General features: G+C 27.2%; 1 protein-coding gene across 1 annotated transcript in view; it reads right to left on the bottom strand.

Moving 5' to 3' along the window:
- Positions 1-13,279, bottom strand: part of LOC107444984 (lachesin) — a 181,431-nt gene that overhangs the window by 23,055 nt on the left and 145,097 nt on the right. Inside the window, exons 5-6 of the mRNA XM_016059278.3 lie at positions 12,481-12,636; positions 3,242-3,370 (exon numbers count right to left, since the gene is read on the bottom strand). Of these exons, the coding sequence (XP_015914764.1) occupies positions 3,242-3,370; positions 12,481-12,636 (285 nt within the window). The remainder of the gene's footprint in view (positions 1-3,241; positions 3,371-12,480; positions 12,637-13,279) is intronic.

The raw sequence follows: 13,279 nt of genomic DNA, 5'->3' as shown, positions 1-13,279 counted from the left end.
TATATATATATAATGTAATAGATTTAATTTATGTGCGCATTTAAAATAGAAAGTAATTTAAAAAAGAGTCAAATTTTCATTCACTATAACGTCATTTTATTTTTAAGTCTCTTCTCTTTTAAATTTTTTTGTTTTGTTTGTATGATTTTAAAAGCTTTATGATCTTATTGGTTTAGTTTTGTGGGTAATTGTAATTTATCGCATGCTGTTACGCAGTTAGTTATAAAAATCATTGTGAACAAACTCTATTCCGTATTCTATTCTTTAAACACAAGTGGTATTTGTTACAGAGCACAAATGTTCTTTTCCCACCGCTATTTTAAATCTGAAACTCGTTGGTGTTTCGCGAAAACGTAGCGAAAGATCATCTCTCAGTTTTTCTTATTACAGAACGAAAAATTCGTTATATGCACCCAATCTGAAGAAAACTCATTAATATTCTTTTATAAGCATTAAATTTTATAAAACAAGATGCAACACGAAAAAAAACTTAGTTGTAAAAGTAAAACCAATTCCTTAAACACGTTAACAGAAAGTAATTCGTTTTGTCAGTTTATGGAAAAATTCTAAGTAATAAAATACTGTTGAAGGAAAACCTAGGACAAGCGTTAACTTTCTTATCCGTTTAGATTTATAAATTTTTTTTTCATTTGTTTCTCAAATATTTTTAAATTTCGAAAGTGTAACACTGAATAATTCGAGAAAAAAATAAATGGAACATTCGTTATTAATTCCATAGATATCAGATTTATTGACTTCTATTATGTTTCTCGGGTTTTTCCGGCTTCACATAAAATTTGCTTTTTGATATTTGTGGCATCAATTTTTCATGATATATATGAATATATGCATAATCATTTCCATTTACTTACATTTCAAAATCTTTCAAATTAAATATCGATATAAGCAAAGTTGTTATTTTTCGTTATTTAAATAATTATAAGACACTCCTTTTTTATTTTTTTAAGCCAATTCTGGGAAAGTATAATAGATTTAATGATTTATAATATTTTTTTTTCAAAAAAAAAATTAAATAAATAAATAAAATTTTAAAAAAACTTATAAATGGAATAAATATCTTATAATACTCAAAATAATTACTCATTTTTCTAATGACTTGCGTCTCCCTACTTTAATGAAAAAAATATATAAATTACTTAACAATAAGATAAATATTCACTACCTTATTCTTATAAGTTGAAGTAGTAGCAGTTTTTTTAATCATAAATTTGCAACTAACAAAAATATTCGAAAACTTAAAGGTATTCAATGACCTATGGCCCAAATGAGTAATACAGAAACCAGTTGTTTTGCAATGAAATAATTACATACAATAGGGATTTCTTTTGAAATTATCAATTACTGGAAATCATAATTACTTAAGAATAAACGTACACAGATTATTTTCCAATAAAAATATATTTTGTTGAATTAAAAAATACTCCTTTATATATAAGAGGTTTCATAATTTAAACTCTGATTCAGACTCTGTACACGTAACTTTAGTTTCTATTCTAAGTCACCTCTTTCACAAAATTGTTTTTTCCTTGAGAAAAGGTATGTTTGCGGACGTGAGACTTTCTTTCGTTTAATTACAAGAGCAGGAAAGCTAAAAGTACCGCTAAAACATACCCAAGTAGGGAAATGTCTAACAAAACTCACGTCTCTTTCCCCTAATAGGAAGAAAGGACGGAAAATGTCCTCCTACCAGGAGATTAAAGTCAGTCTCTGGAACTATTCAGCCTTTTGAAAAGCTAAGTAAATATTTGATCTCGTGTTTAATCAAAAAGAAAATGTCTTAATCTTGTTGGAAGTTCCGGTCTACTCGGGGTACTAAGAACTTAAACTAATCGGGAACTTTCACACTGTTGCGTTTGAATGTTGTATTAGTAAAATTATAAAAATACTTAATCATTTATTAGATTTTTTTTTAAAAAATTATCTAAATAATTGCATTATTAAATTGATGTTTTTAATAAAAAATTCTATAAACAGGTTTTTTCCGATTATAGGTGTTTTTAATTGCAAAAAAAAAATATTTCTATTCAGAAATAATCGCTGATGTTGGTTCCCTTTCTTTTTAAATAGTTGAAATTCAAATAAAATTTTTTTTAAAAAAAACATGGAAATAAAACTAAAAAACTTAAAGCAATTTAATTTTTTTAATAATATTTACGGCAATTAAATGGTGGATAAACATATGCGTACTATTTTGTTAACGCAATTTTGATTGGATAGAAAAATGTAAGTTGCCATCAAAATCGTATTTACTTCGTGTAATTGCTGCAAATTATGTTACAACAAATAAAGTTAGTTAAGTGCGCTGCATGAAAATTAATTTTAAAAGTATTTGTTATTATTTTTTAAAAAAAACTGTACAGCAAAGAAAAATTTTACACCAGATATGTCTGCATGGTAAATAATTTAACATGAAATTATGAAGGAAATTTTTTTGAAAACAAATAGTTTCATAATCCAAGAGAAATTCGTAAGACTCTAATGATTTTTACTATTTACTACTTGTAATTAAAACATGATTACCGATTGAAGCCTACAGTTATATGCAGTATTATAAATTATCTGTAAGCTCTAAAAGGCTAGGAAAATTTATTATATACATTATCAGGAATTATCATTTAGCTCTAAAATGCTGGAAAAATTTACCATATGCATCATCATGAATTATCTGTAGTTTCTAGAATACCAGGAAAATTTACTATTATTAAAAACGTGAACTGAGAAAGTATGGTTATAATTACTAGAATGTAGTAAATCTTGCCGTGTTTCTAGCAGTATATAGGAATACCAAAGAGCTGGATAATTTTTCCAAATCACAGAAAGTATTTTGGTTAAATTAACAGTAAAATATGGTTTTACAATAAGTTAGTTTGATAAATCTGATAATATTATAATCCATTTATAAGCTTTAGCTTTTCAGTTGTGTATCTTTCACTAAATGTGGGATAAAAAATAACTATAATTTTGAAAAACCAGAAATTTCCGGTAACCGTTATCACGCAAACGGAAAAAATTACAAAATGAATACTTTAAATATAATTTAGTTTGGTTTTATTTACCATCAATATAATTTTTTTATTAGAAACTTAATTACCACAGAGTACAATAATTTTACCAGAATTATTTTCTTTGCGTATGGGTTATAACCTGACACACTGTAAAAATTAAATCATTACACAATAAAAAAAATCTATAAATAAATAATTTAAAATAAAGTTATTACATTTTACATCTAAATATATTCTTCTACTTATAGCAGGAGGAACTTCATTGCTCGCCAAACACAAATAAGCTGCCATATGATTTCTACTAATTGAGGTTAAATTGAGCTCTTCACTTATGTATTCTCGTACTGTAAATAAAAGATAAAATATTATATCACACTCTACGCACATGTACACATAATGAAACATAATGCATAAATAAAACCACAATCAAACGTCATAACATAACATGCATAATCAATCGAAATGCATAAATAAAACACTATGCAATTATCTTCAGATAGTTTTTATGCAAACATAAAACGCATTATGAGAAACGCATTGCGTAATGCGTTGAAATTAACATTTTATGATTTTATCTATATTATGATTTTATCCATATTATGTGTCATTGTAATTATTTGAAAGGCATGAAAAAGTGAACCAAAATTATAGTCACGATTATATTCAAAATTATTAAGAAGCTTTAATTTCTGAAAGAATGGTGGTCATCGTATAAACATTTAAAAAGAGATCAAATTAATAAATATAATTTTAATAATTTGAAAGTGGTAGACTGAAAATAAAGTAGTTTGAAAAATAAAAACTGTTACATTTTAAGCGGTATACATTTTTGTCAAAAATAAGTGAGGCAGTTTTCAATCCACCACCCGAGAAAGAATTAATGCTAAACAACTATATTTGATAGCCTAAATTTTACTACCTTTAACATACTATATATATTAAAAATGTACCTTTTTATATATTACATCATAAATACTATTAGTCAATTCCACTTCGTTTAACAATAATTTTAGTTATCAACAGTAAAATGTGACTTTAAAAAGTAGGTGGTTCCTTATTATTATATAAGTTTTTTTTTTCAATTTTATTTCTTTATTTATCAAATAAATATTTTGTAATTACGCCTAACTGTCTTAGTAAGAAATGTGAAAATAATTTTCTTTCCGTTATCTTATAAATGCCAGCGAAAGTTTATAATACCTAACTGTCCCTTTACCGCGTGTTATCTTAACTATAACTCATGATATCATAACAGTAACCCATCATGATGGGTTAACTATAACCCATGATATGTATCAACAGGGCAATCTTATATTATTTTCATGAATTTCTCAGTAAATTTCTTTGTAACAGTACAAGAAAATAAACAGTATATATTTATTTAAGCAGTTTTTCATCTATTTAACTGTTTTTTGCATTTATATATTCCAGCACTAAACAATGCTGATACAATTTAAGAAAAAATTTAAATTATTTTTTTACAAGCTTGCTACAAGCAGATACCTTTTGCTAACTTTTTAGCAAAACTCTATAATTTAGTTTTAACCGAATGATCCCTTTAAGCTCTCGGCTTCAGTTTTTGTTACATTACGAACGACCCTCCTTATATATTCACTTTTAAAACAACTAAGAAAAATTCTCCCCTCAACTTCATTTAAGGGTAATCCTATAAAAACATCCTAAGTATTTTAAACATTACTCAATGGAATGAGATTATAGACCCCAAGAAAATGTGACATGTTTTATACCCGTTTGACTTAAATAGGATTTTTACGATAATCCCATGTCATGAAACTTCTATATCGAGTTAAAAAATAAATCATATTTTCGCACCCTTTAGTTTTCTGATACTCGTCTGTTTACAAAACCTATTTGTTACCATAGTCCCCTGGAAGATAACGATTTTATAAATATATATAAAGAAGCCTTCTCAGATTTTCACGCCGGTTATCTGCGAAACACATTTCATTTTCTGTCATATTACATTTTTATTATTATTGCTAAAGACACTTCACTTTTCTAGAGACTAAAGACTTCCACGTATAAAGTTTTATATATATTTTTAAAAAAAAAAACTGAAAAAACTGGTATTTTTATATAGAAAATAAGATGGCAAAAAATATGTAATGTTGGATGGATCACCGTTACTGAAAAAGGTGACGGAACGGGTGACAAGGGATAAAACGTGAAAAAAATCAAAACTAAAAAAATATATATATAACTTATCTTTTTCCAAAAATGAAGTTTCAGAAAGGAATAGGAAAAAAACTGAAAAAAATCGTATAGAGTTCGTAAAGGTTACACGAGTCATGGCTCGTTGGAAGAAGTCTTGTTTTTTTCCGGTCCATTTTTTGCTGTCAGATCTCGGTGTCATCTACTTCGTTTCAATACAGATATATGTTTTCTGGGAAAGTTTGATACAAGATTTAATGGATTCTTCCCCTTTTTGAATTTACTTTCATATGGCCGAAGTTTTAATGATCTCTATTTTTACTACTTTTTGACATTAAAACCCATAGAACTGCCTATAAAAGTATTTATTTTATACTCAGTTCTATGGGTAATATTTTATTTTCTATTTAAAATATTTCATTTTTAGATTAAAAGAAAAGAAAACAACGTTACGATTTATTGAAAAAAAACTTTTTTCTGTAACTGGAGATTGTACATATGTCCAAAAATATGGCTAAAAAATGTACTTAAATTTAAACATCGCGTGTTCTACCTTTACGCTTGGGATTGAAAAAAGACATCGGAAATTAAATGGAAATTTCTACGAATGACAAATATTTGATTTCGATTAGAAAATCTGCAACAATTCGTTGTAATGCAAGATAAAGATTGTTCAGACTTGGAATTAGGAATTGTTGACTTCTTTGTGGCAATATTTTGTATAAGAATTTAAATCAGATTCACAATTCAGTTTTTGATATTTAAATTTCCATACAATTTCGTTAAGAAATTTTGCAGTGATGACCCCTAGATTAACGACATCGCAATTCTATGTCTCAACGCAATGAATGAAACAATGACAAACTTTTGGTATTTTAAAATGTATCGAAAAATTAGTTTTTGCGGCGTTTTTTTTTACGACGATGAAGTAAACTTTATTCCGGTGTGAAGAATGATGATTCAGCAGTTCAAAAAATAATGGCAGAAACAATGAGATCATGAATTAACTAAAGGCAAATTTTTCCGGAAGAAATGATTCATTATCGTTATTTCAATAAAAATGAAGGAATTTGCCTGAACGAAAGGGTTGTGTTAACTAAAACAGCGGAGAAAATATCCTGATCACAAATAAAAAAGAAAAATCATTTGTCATAAAATTTAAAATTATTGAAAATGATGTTTGAACTGGGCATATTAAAATTTATCAAAATAGTAAATGCGTATTGCAGTCACATAAACATAATTTTAACAGTAGACTGGGATGGAAAAACAGAGATCGAATAATTCAATAGTGATACGCCACATTAATTGAGAAAAATATGCAGCTGATGAGCAATAATATTAAATTTAAAGTTAAGAATTTTAAAAGTTAAAATTTGCAAAATATTTTAAAGCTTTTGTGCTGCAAAAGTATCATTAACAGTATGTTTCTGATAATGGCAAATTTAACGTATTGATTTAGACTTTCGATACGAATTTAACTTGGATTTTGGTTGAATTGGACTATGACAGAGATCAAATAGTTCAAAAGCGATGCATCTCATTAATTGAGAAAATCATGCAGTTTATGATTTAACGATATAAATTTGACAATAAAAGTAAAAAATTTAAGAAATGAGTCGTTTCCAAATCTTTAAAAAGAAATGTAAAGCAGAAAGATCAATGACAGAAAATTTTGTTCCGGAAGATGTGGATTTTAATGTATTGAAACGGATTTCAGCAGTTTTTACGTTACTAAAATTACAATTCTGTTGTAAATAATACTGCAGCAAATCCACATTTTTTCACTTATTTTTAAATTATTCACTTTTTTAATATGTTAACTTTTACTGTTATTTAAATATTTATCTGCAGCTTTATCACAATTATTGAGACGAAACCTCTGTTAAATTATATCATCTCTGTTTTTCTCTTGGAATTACTGATAAAGAAGTGCATTTGTAGCAACAAAATACTCTTTAGTTTCAGATAAATATTTCAATTTGTAATTTAAAACTTCGTTTTCAGTCAGTGTTTATGACGATCTTAATTCCATAGAGATTTCATGGGAGTTGCATGAAAAAGGCTCGCTGTCAGCAATATCTGCACGCAAATACTCCCAGAAATAGATAACAAGGCAAAGCATAGCATACGCAGTTTTAAATTTGACTGCACTAAATCAGTCTACAGAAACTGCTCCTGCACTGATTGCATGTCAAAGTTCCACACACACTTTAAACTTAATATATATATATATATATATATATATTAATGAGTTTGCAGAATTGAGCCTGATCATACCGATTAAATACAAAAGATAACAGGGTCATATAATTTTTCGAAAAATATTTGATACATTGCGCAAATTCTATATAATCTGATGAAATGTTTCAACTTGAAGTACATTTCCAAAAGGGTACTGGATCAGAGTAGTCAAATCATAGTTTTATTCATAGTTACATTTGGAAGTAAAATAAGGAATCAAGTAACTCAATGTAAGGTGTTACTTGAGCCGAATTATAATTATTTTTGCTTGCTTCTTATTCAGTACAAAACTATACTGTCATAACTGTCCTAAACTCAAATCACACTAAAATTCGGTATCAGGACAGGCATATTTAAAAAACTATTTTCTGGAATCTTTAAAAATTAGGTACAGATTATCCAAGTTACCCTGATTTAAGGTTTGCTTATAGTATTTGGTTACTATTTCTAAGTTTTATTTTACGTAAACTAATTTTTGCTTAGTCGTACGATTGAAGTCTTCTCCCGTCTGAGACGAATTTTATTTGACATCTTTTTCCCAGAAGACTGTAATTTATCCATTTAAAAATCGGTTTAAAATTTATTTTCTGACAATAGAATGAATGAAATTTAATTATAAATTTATTTATGTAATTAATTAAAATGTAAAAGCCGTTGTGCATCAGGGTCTACGAATGAAGTGACCCGAGCGCGAGTCCCAACGGTGGCTGGTCGACACGAATTCTGCGACTGGCTTGCACTAACCACAGTTCTGACATAAAATATCCTCCGTGGTGCACTAGTTTGAGGCTTATCTTCAGACTAACCTCGGGAGGTTTTAGTGGTTTCCTCTCCATGTTACACTAATGTGGTTTAGTTTCATCAAAAATTCCATCACGAAGTCAAATTTCTCTCAGTAATTAAGCCAGGAATTTCCTCGCCATCTGGATTGGTTTTAAAATTACAAGGATACGATGTTTGACATTGGCTGTCATAAACTCAAAATTAAGTCGGCTGTTCAACGATTATTATAACTTTAACACTGCAACGGAATTGTGGATATTTCTGATAATTTTTACTAATTAATATCGTGATGTCATTTTATTAGTTTTACTCATTTAAAAGTGTTAAAAAAAGAGAGAAAAGAGAAGAAGAAAAATATCGTTAGAAATTATTCTTGTATGTAAAAGCAGCTTTAAATAAAGATGTGAACAATCCTAATAATTTTTTTCAATGATGCGTATTACAATTGAAACAAAATCTCGTATATTGTAGATCATTTTAAATATTTAAGCCACCCACTGACGGTTCTGCACGTAAAAAATCGCATTTTAACCTGCAGTCTTCTCTGCATAGCAAAACCGGTTTTCCCATGTTAACTGATAGGGGAACTGTGTGTAGGGGAGAAACATTCTCCCAATTTTGCCCATTTCCTTAACCGCCAGTGGGTTAAGCCATTTTTATGAGAAATTTGTTTGATTGTAAACATAGAGTTAAACATTAATTATCCTTTACTTATTTACGAGACACTATAAATATTTAAAAAATAACTTTTAGCATCAGTTAAATTGTGATAAAACATTTATTGCAAAAATGTATTATTTTAACATCACAAAAATAGCATGTAAGTTGTATGAATAAAACTTTTAGACATTGTTGCGTGTTGAATTTATTTCCACTATTAATTACATTATTTTTCTGAAAAATAAAGTTCCTAAACAAAAGATATAAACTAGTCCACTCCAATCGCATTTATTGGCTAAAAATTATCTAATCAATTAATGTTGTAATGAGTAATGACTCCATAGGGTAAATATCAATTGAGAAGCCCGTGTAGAGTTTTTATTCGTTTTTATTTATTTGCGGANAGTGAATATAAGATTAGAAAGCCTTTTTTTTTTTTTTTTTTTTTTTTAAGAAATCATTATTTTATTTTTTTTGTAATCATATTGTTTTATTTATTTATTTATTTTTTTTAAATGGAAAAATACCTCTCAAACCCGATTTCATAAAGAAACCTTGACTTGATGGAGAAAATCTCCACCGAGAAACCTATGCAGATGTGTTTCTTCTTCGAGTGCATATTCTTCAACGGAAAAATAATTTTCCATTTACTTTAAAAAGAAGCTTCGACTTGTTAAACGTCGATAATAAAACCCATGTAGAAGTGTTTTTTCTGCAACTATAAATTTTTCACGGGAAAAATAACTACCATTTTCTTCAAACTAAAGTGTCGATTTCAAGGGGAAAGCGTCAATCAAGAAATATATGTAGTTGCGTATTTTTTTTTTAATCGTGCCGTAAAATAACTGAAACATTTCCGTACTCTGCAATAATTACCGTAAAATATCGTAATTTATATTATTAAATAATTATTTCTGTAAAAATTACGGTACAATATTTTACGAAAAAAATGGATTTTACGGTAAGAATGAATTTCGCATTAAAATGGATTTTACGGATAGTGAACCCAAATAGAATTTTTTTTTCATTGTAAAAGAATTATCTGAAAAAAAGCTAGATATAAAAGCTGGATATCAATATATCAAATGCTCACTCGCGTTTGTATAAAAACCCTACCACCTTGCAATAAAATTCGTTAAGGGTCATTCTGGAACTAGGATACTATTAGAGATGATTTACAGAGATTCATCGAATGCTTTCGTAATTAACATTAACATTTCTATATCCAGATTCGAGTGAAATTCTCTTTGAACCTTACACTTGGGGAAAATATATGTATTTTAAAATTTTTAATTTATCATTTCTGTTACTATTTATGCCTAAATATAGTAACGTTTCGAGGTTTTAATAAAATCATTTCTTTTGCCGATTTTAATGATTTTTTTTCCGCTTTTCTGATGTGTTACACAAATATTTTTCTTAAGAGCAATACATTATGCACATATTATAAGCAGGAAATATTCAAAAATAATACAGAACTTAATAGAATGAATTCTTTCAGAGAAATATCTCTAATACCATTTTGGAAACAATTTAATGCGTCCGTATCATATTTTTTGTAATTAAATTTTAATGATATAAATAAAATGTATTAATGTGCCTATTTCATTAGCATTAATTTATACTTTATATTATTTTTCAAATTAAATTATACATTTCTATTTCAAGAATCAGGAAAACAATGGTCCTGTCTTATTTTTGTTTGTCGTTTTGCATTAAAAAATGCAGTAATTCATTAGTGCTGCCATCTATTTCTGAAAAGTCAATGTCGCCTTTCAATCATTGTGTTCAATCAATTCATTGTACAATTCCATGAACTTGACTTTTTGAAATATTGTTAAGAGACTTGGTCATAACTTTTTAAATCTAGAATAAATTTCCAAAATGAAAAAAACACCTCTAAATAAAATGCAATTTAAATTTATTTATAAGGAGAATATAAAATATCATGCTTTAATATTATATCAGCGCATTTTAATTTCTTTCATTTTAAGGAATAAATTATTTCTCGTAATGAACAGATCAAATAGTTAAGAGTTTTAGAAAATTATATCAGTCGATTTTGATAATTTTCTTATTACGCAGTTTATCAATTTATGTATTATGTTAATACAGCTTCCAACGTTTTTGGGCCTACATGCAGTTACATGTTGCTCATGGCATGTAATGATTATTTCGGAGAAATTTTATAAGGGATGAAATGGGAGGGGGATTTAAACTATTTTTCCATTCACACACGAATACAATAATAATAGTAAAAAAGATAACTTAAATCCATTTTGAAAAAAGAAAATTCTTATAAAAGAGACAGGAATTTAGAAAATTAGTACCACAAATTTTTTGCAAAAAAAACTTAATTTTTTGTTCGAAAATAGATTTACGCATAGAAATGAGACAAAAAATAATAAATCATTAAGAAAGTGACGCGAGGAAGAAATGTAAACTTTTTCATAAAAAAAACAAAACAAAACAAAAAACAATAAAAAATAAGAAGTTATTTGTAGCGACGCATTTCTACAATCTATTGTATACGCCAAAATTTTTAGCGTTTAACGACGAATCGAGATTTTTTGTACATTGTATTAACTAAAATTGCAATACGTTTAATTTTTATTGAAGCAATGTTAAAATGTGATCCTTTTGAATGCCATGGTGCTGCCATCTCTTGCGGAAAATGGAAAATAGAACATGGTAAATTGGCAGATTTATTCTTGTTGTAGAACATTTTTCAATAAATAATCGATTTCCATGGAAATGCTAAAATAAAATACGAATTTACATGGATTAGAATATAACCTAGCTCTAAAAGGGATTCCCCATTGTTGAAAATAAAAACGTAATTCTTTTAAACGTTCTTTGTGATTTTATTATTTTAGAGTATTCTAATGCTGCCATCTGCTGTTGAATTAAGAAACGAATTTTAAAAAAAAAATTCAGGTATTGTGTCAAATATATTGCTTGCCTAAAGGAAAAGAAAAGAAAAAAACTTTTTACGTTTTTAAAAATTTTAAAATAATATATAAATTTCATTAGTATTGATCTAAATTTAAAAAACATCTTCAGTATATAAAACTTTAAATAACTTCCCCATTTAAAACTTTTTAGCATCATTTTTTATATTTGTGGTTAAAATTCTTTTTATGTAAAATGATTTTTTCTTTCTTTTTATATCTTCCTTATGCGCTAACAAAGAAATTTTAAGGTTCAGAAATAAATTTGTTTTTGATGACAGTTATCTAACTAATTTAAATACATATATTTCTAAAAATAAGGAATTGATCAAAATACTTTAAAAAGGCGATTTGAGTTTTAAATTAATCATTCTGCTAGTCCAAAACAGTTTTAAAGGAGTTTTAATTTAATGGATGAATATTCTTCACAGTGATAGATACTTTGTAAGGACATCATCATTTGGAATCATATAAATAGCACATATCGCAAAAAGAATGTACATCCTGCTTTCAAAGGGAACAAAAAAATTCCATTGTAGCAATTAAATTTTCTAATAATGAACAAAAAATTTTGCTTCTATATTAATACACAGATTTGACTCTTTTTAAGTCAAAATGTATATTCAAATAAGTGTTTACTTTACCTAATTCATTCCCAACTGAGAAAGGCTGACCGTCTTCTCTTTTCCACTTTATGACAGGGGGTGGCTTTCCTGTAGCTCTGCAAGACAATGTGACGTTTGAATTTTCCATGACTGTTACGTTGCGATTTGCCATGTCAGTAACAAATTCTGGTGGTTCTGAAAAAAAAATCCACAACTTTATCAGTAAAAATTCTTATCAAAATAAAAATAAAAAATACTACTACTACTAATAATAATAAAATATAACAATTGTTATTCATATTAATTTATAGATTTAACAATATACATTTATGTCTCATAGGGTTCGATTAATACCAATTAATTATTCACGAAAAGCACCAGAAAAAATATTCCACACATTTAAATGGGTATAAGTACAAAGCTGTAGTTTCATTTATTTATTCATTTATTTATTTTAAATAAAATTATCGATAACCTTTCAGTTATTAATTCAAGTGACTTCCTTTCGGACTTATTTAACCTGAAATAAATTTAAGAAAGAATAAAAAATAAATAAAAGAAGCAATGTATCACTTTCTTAAATCACTTATGTTGTTATCATAGCAAAAATAGGTAAAAATTAAACTTTGCTCTTGTTTTTATATAAAAATTTTATAATTTCGACTTTATTAGCCCTATCGTAAATAGATTTGGTTTCATTCGATTTAGTGCCATTTTCAGAAATAATGCCTCACTTTTTTAGATAGTGACATTTAAGCTTCACTCACTACACCCGATAGTTCATCTTTTTTCTAATTCATTAAGGGCCTAAATCACGACTTTCAAAACAATTTTCAGC

Source organism: Parasteatoda tepidariorum, chromosome 5 (genome assembly GCF_043381705.1).
Source record: "Parasteatoda tepidariorum isolate YZ-2023 chromosome 5, CAS_Ptep_4.0, whole genome shotgun sequence".
NCBI lineage: Eukaryota > Metazoa > Arthropoda > Arachnida > Araneae > Theridiidae > Parasteatoda > Parasteatoda tepidariorum.
Note: the sequence above shows the minus strand (reverse complement) of the source record. Positions and strands in the feature narration are given on the sequence as shown.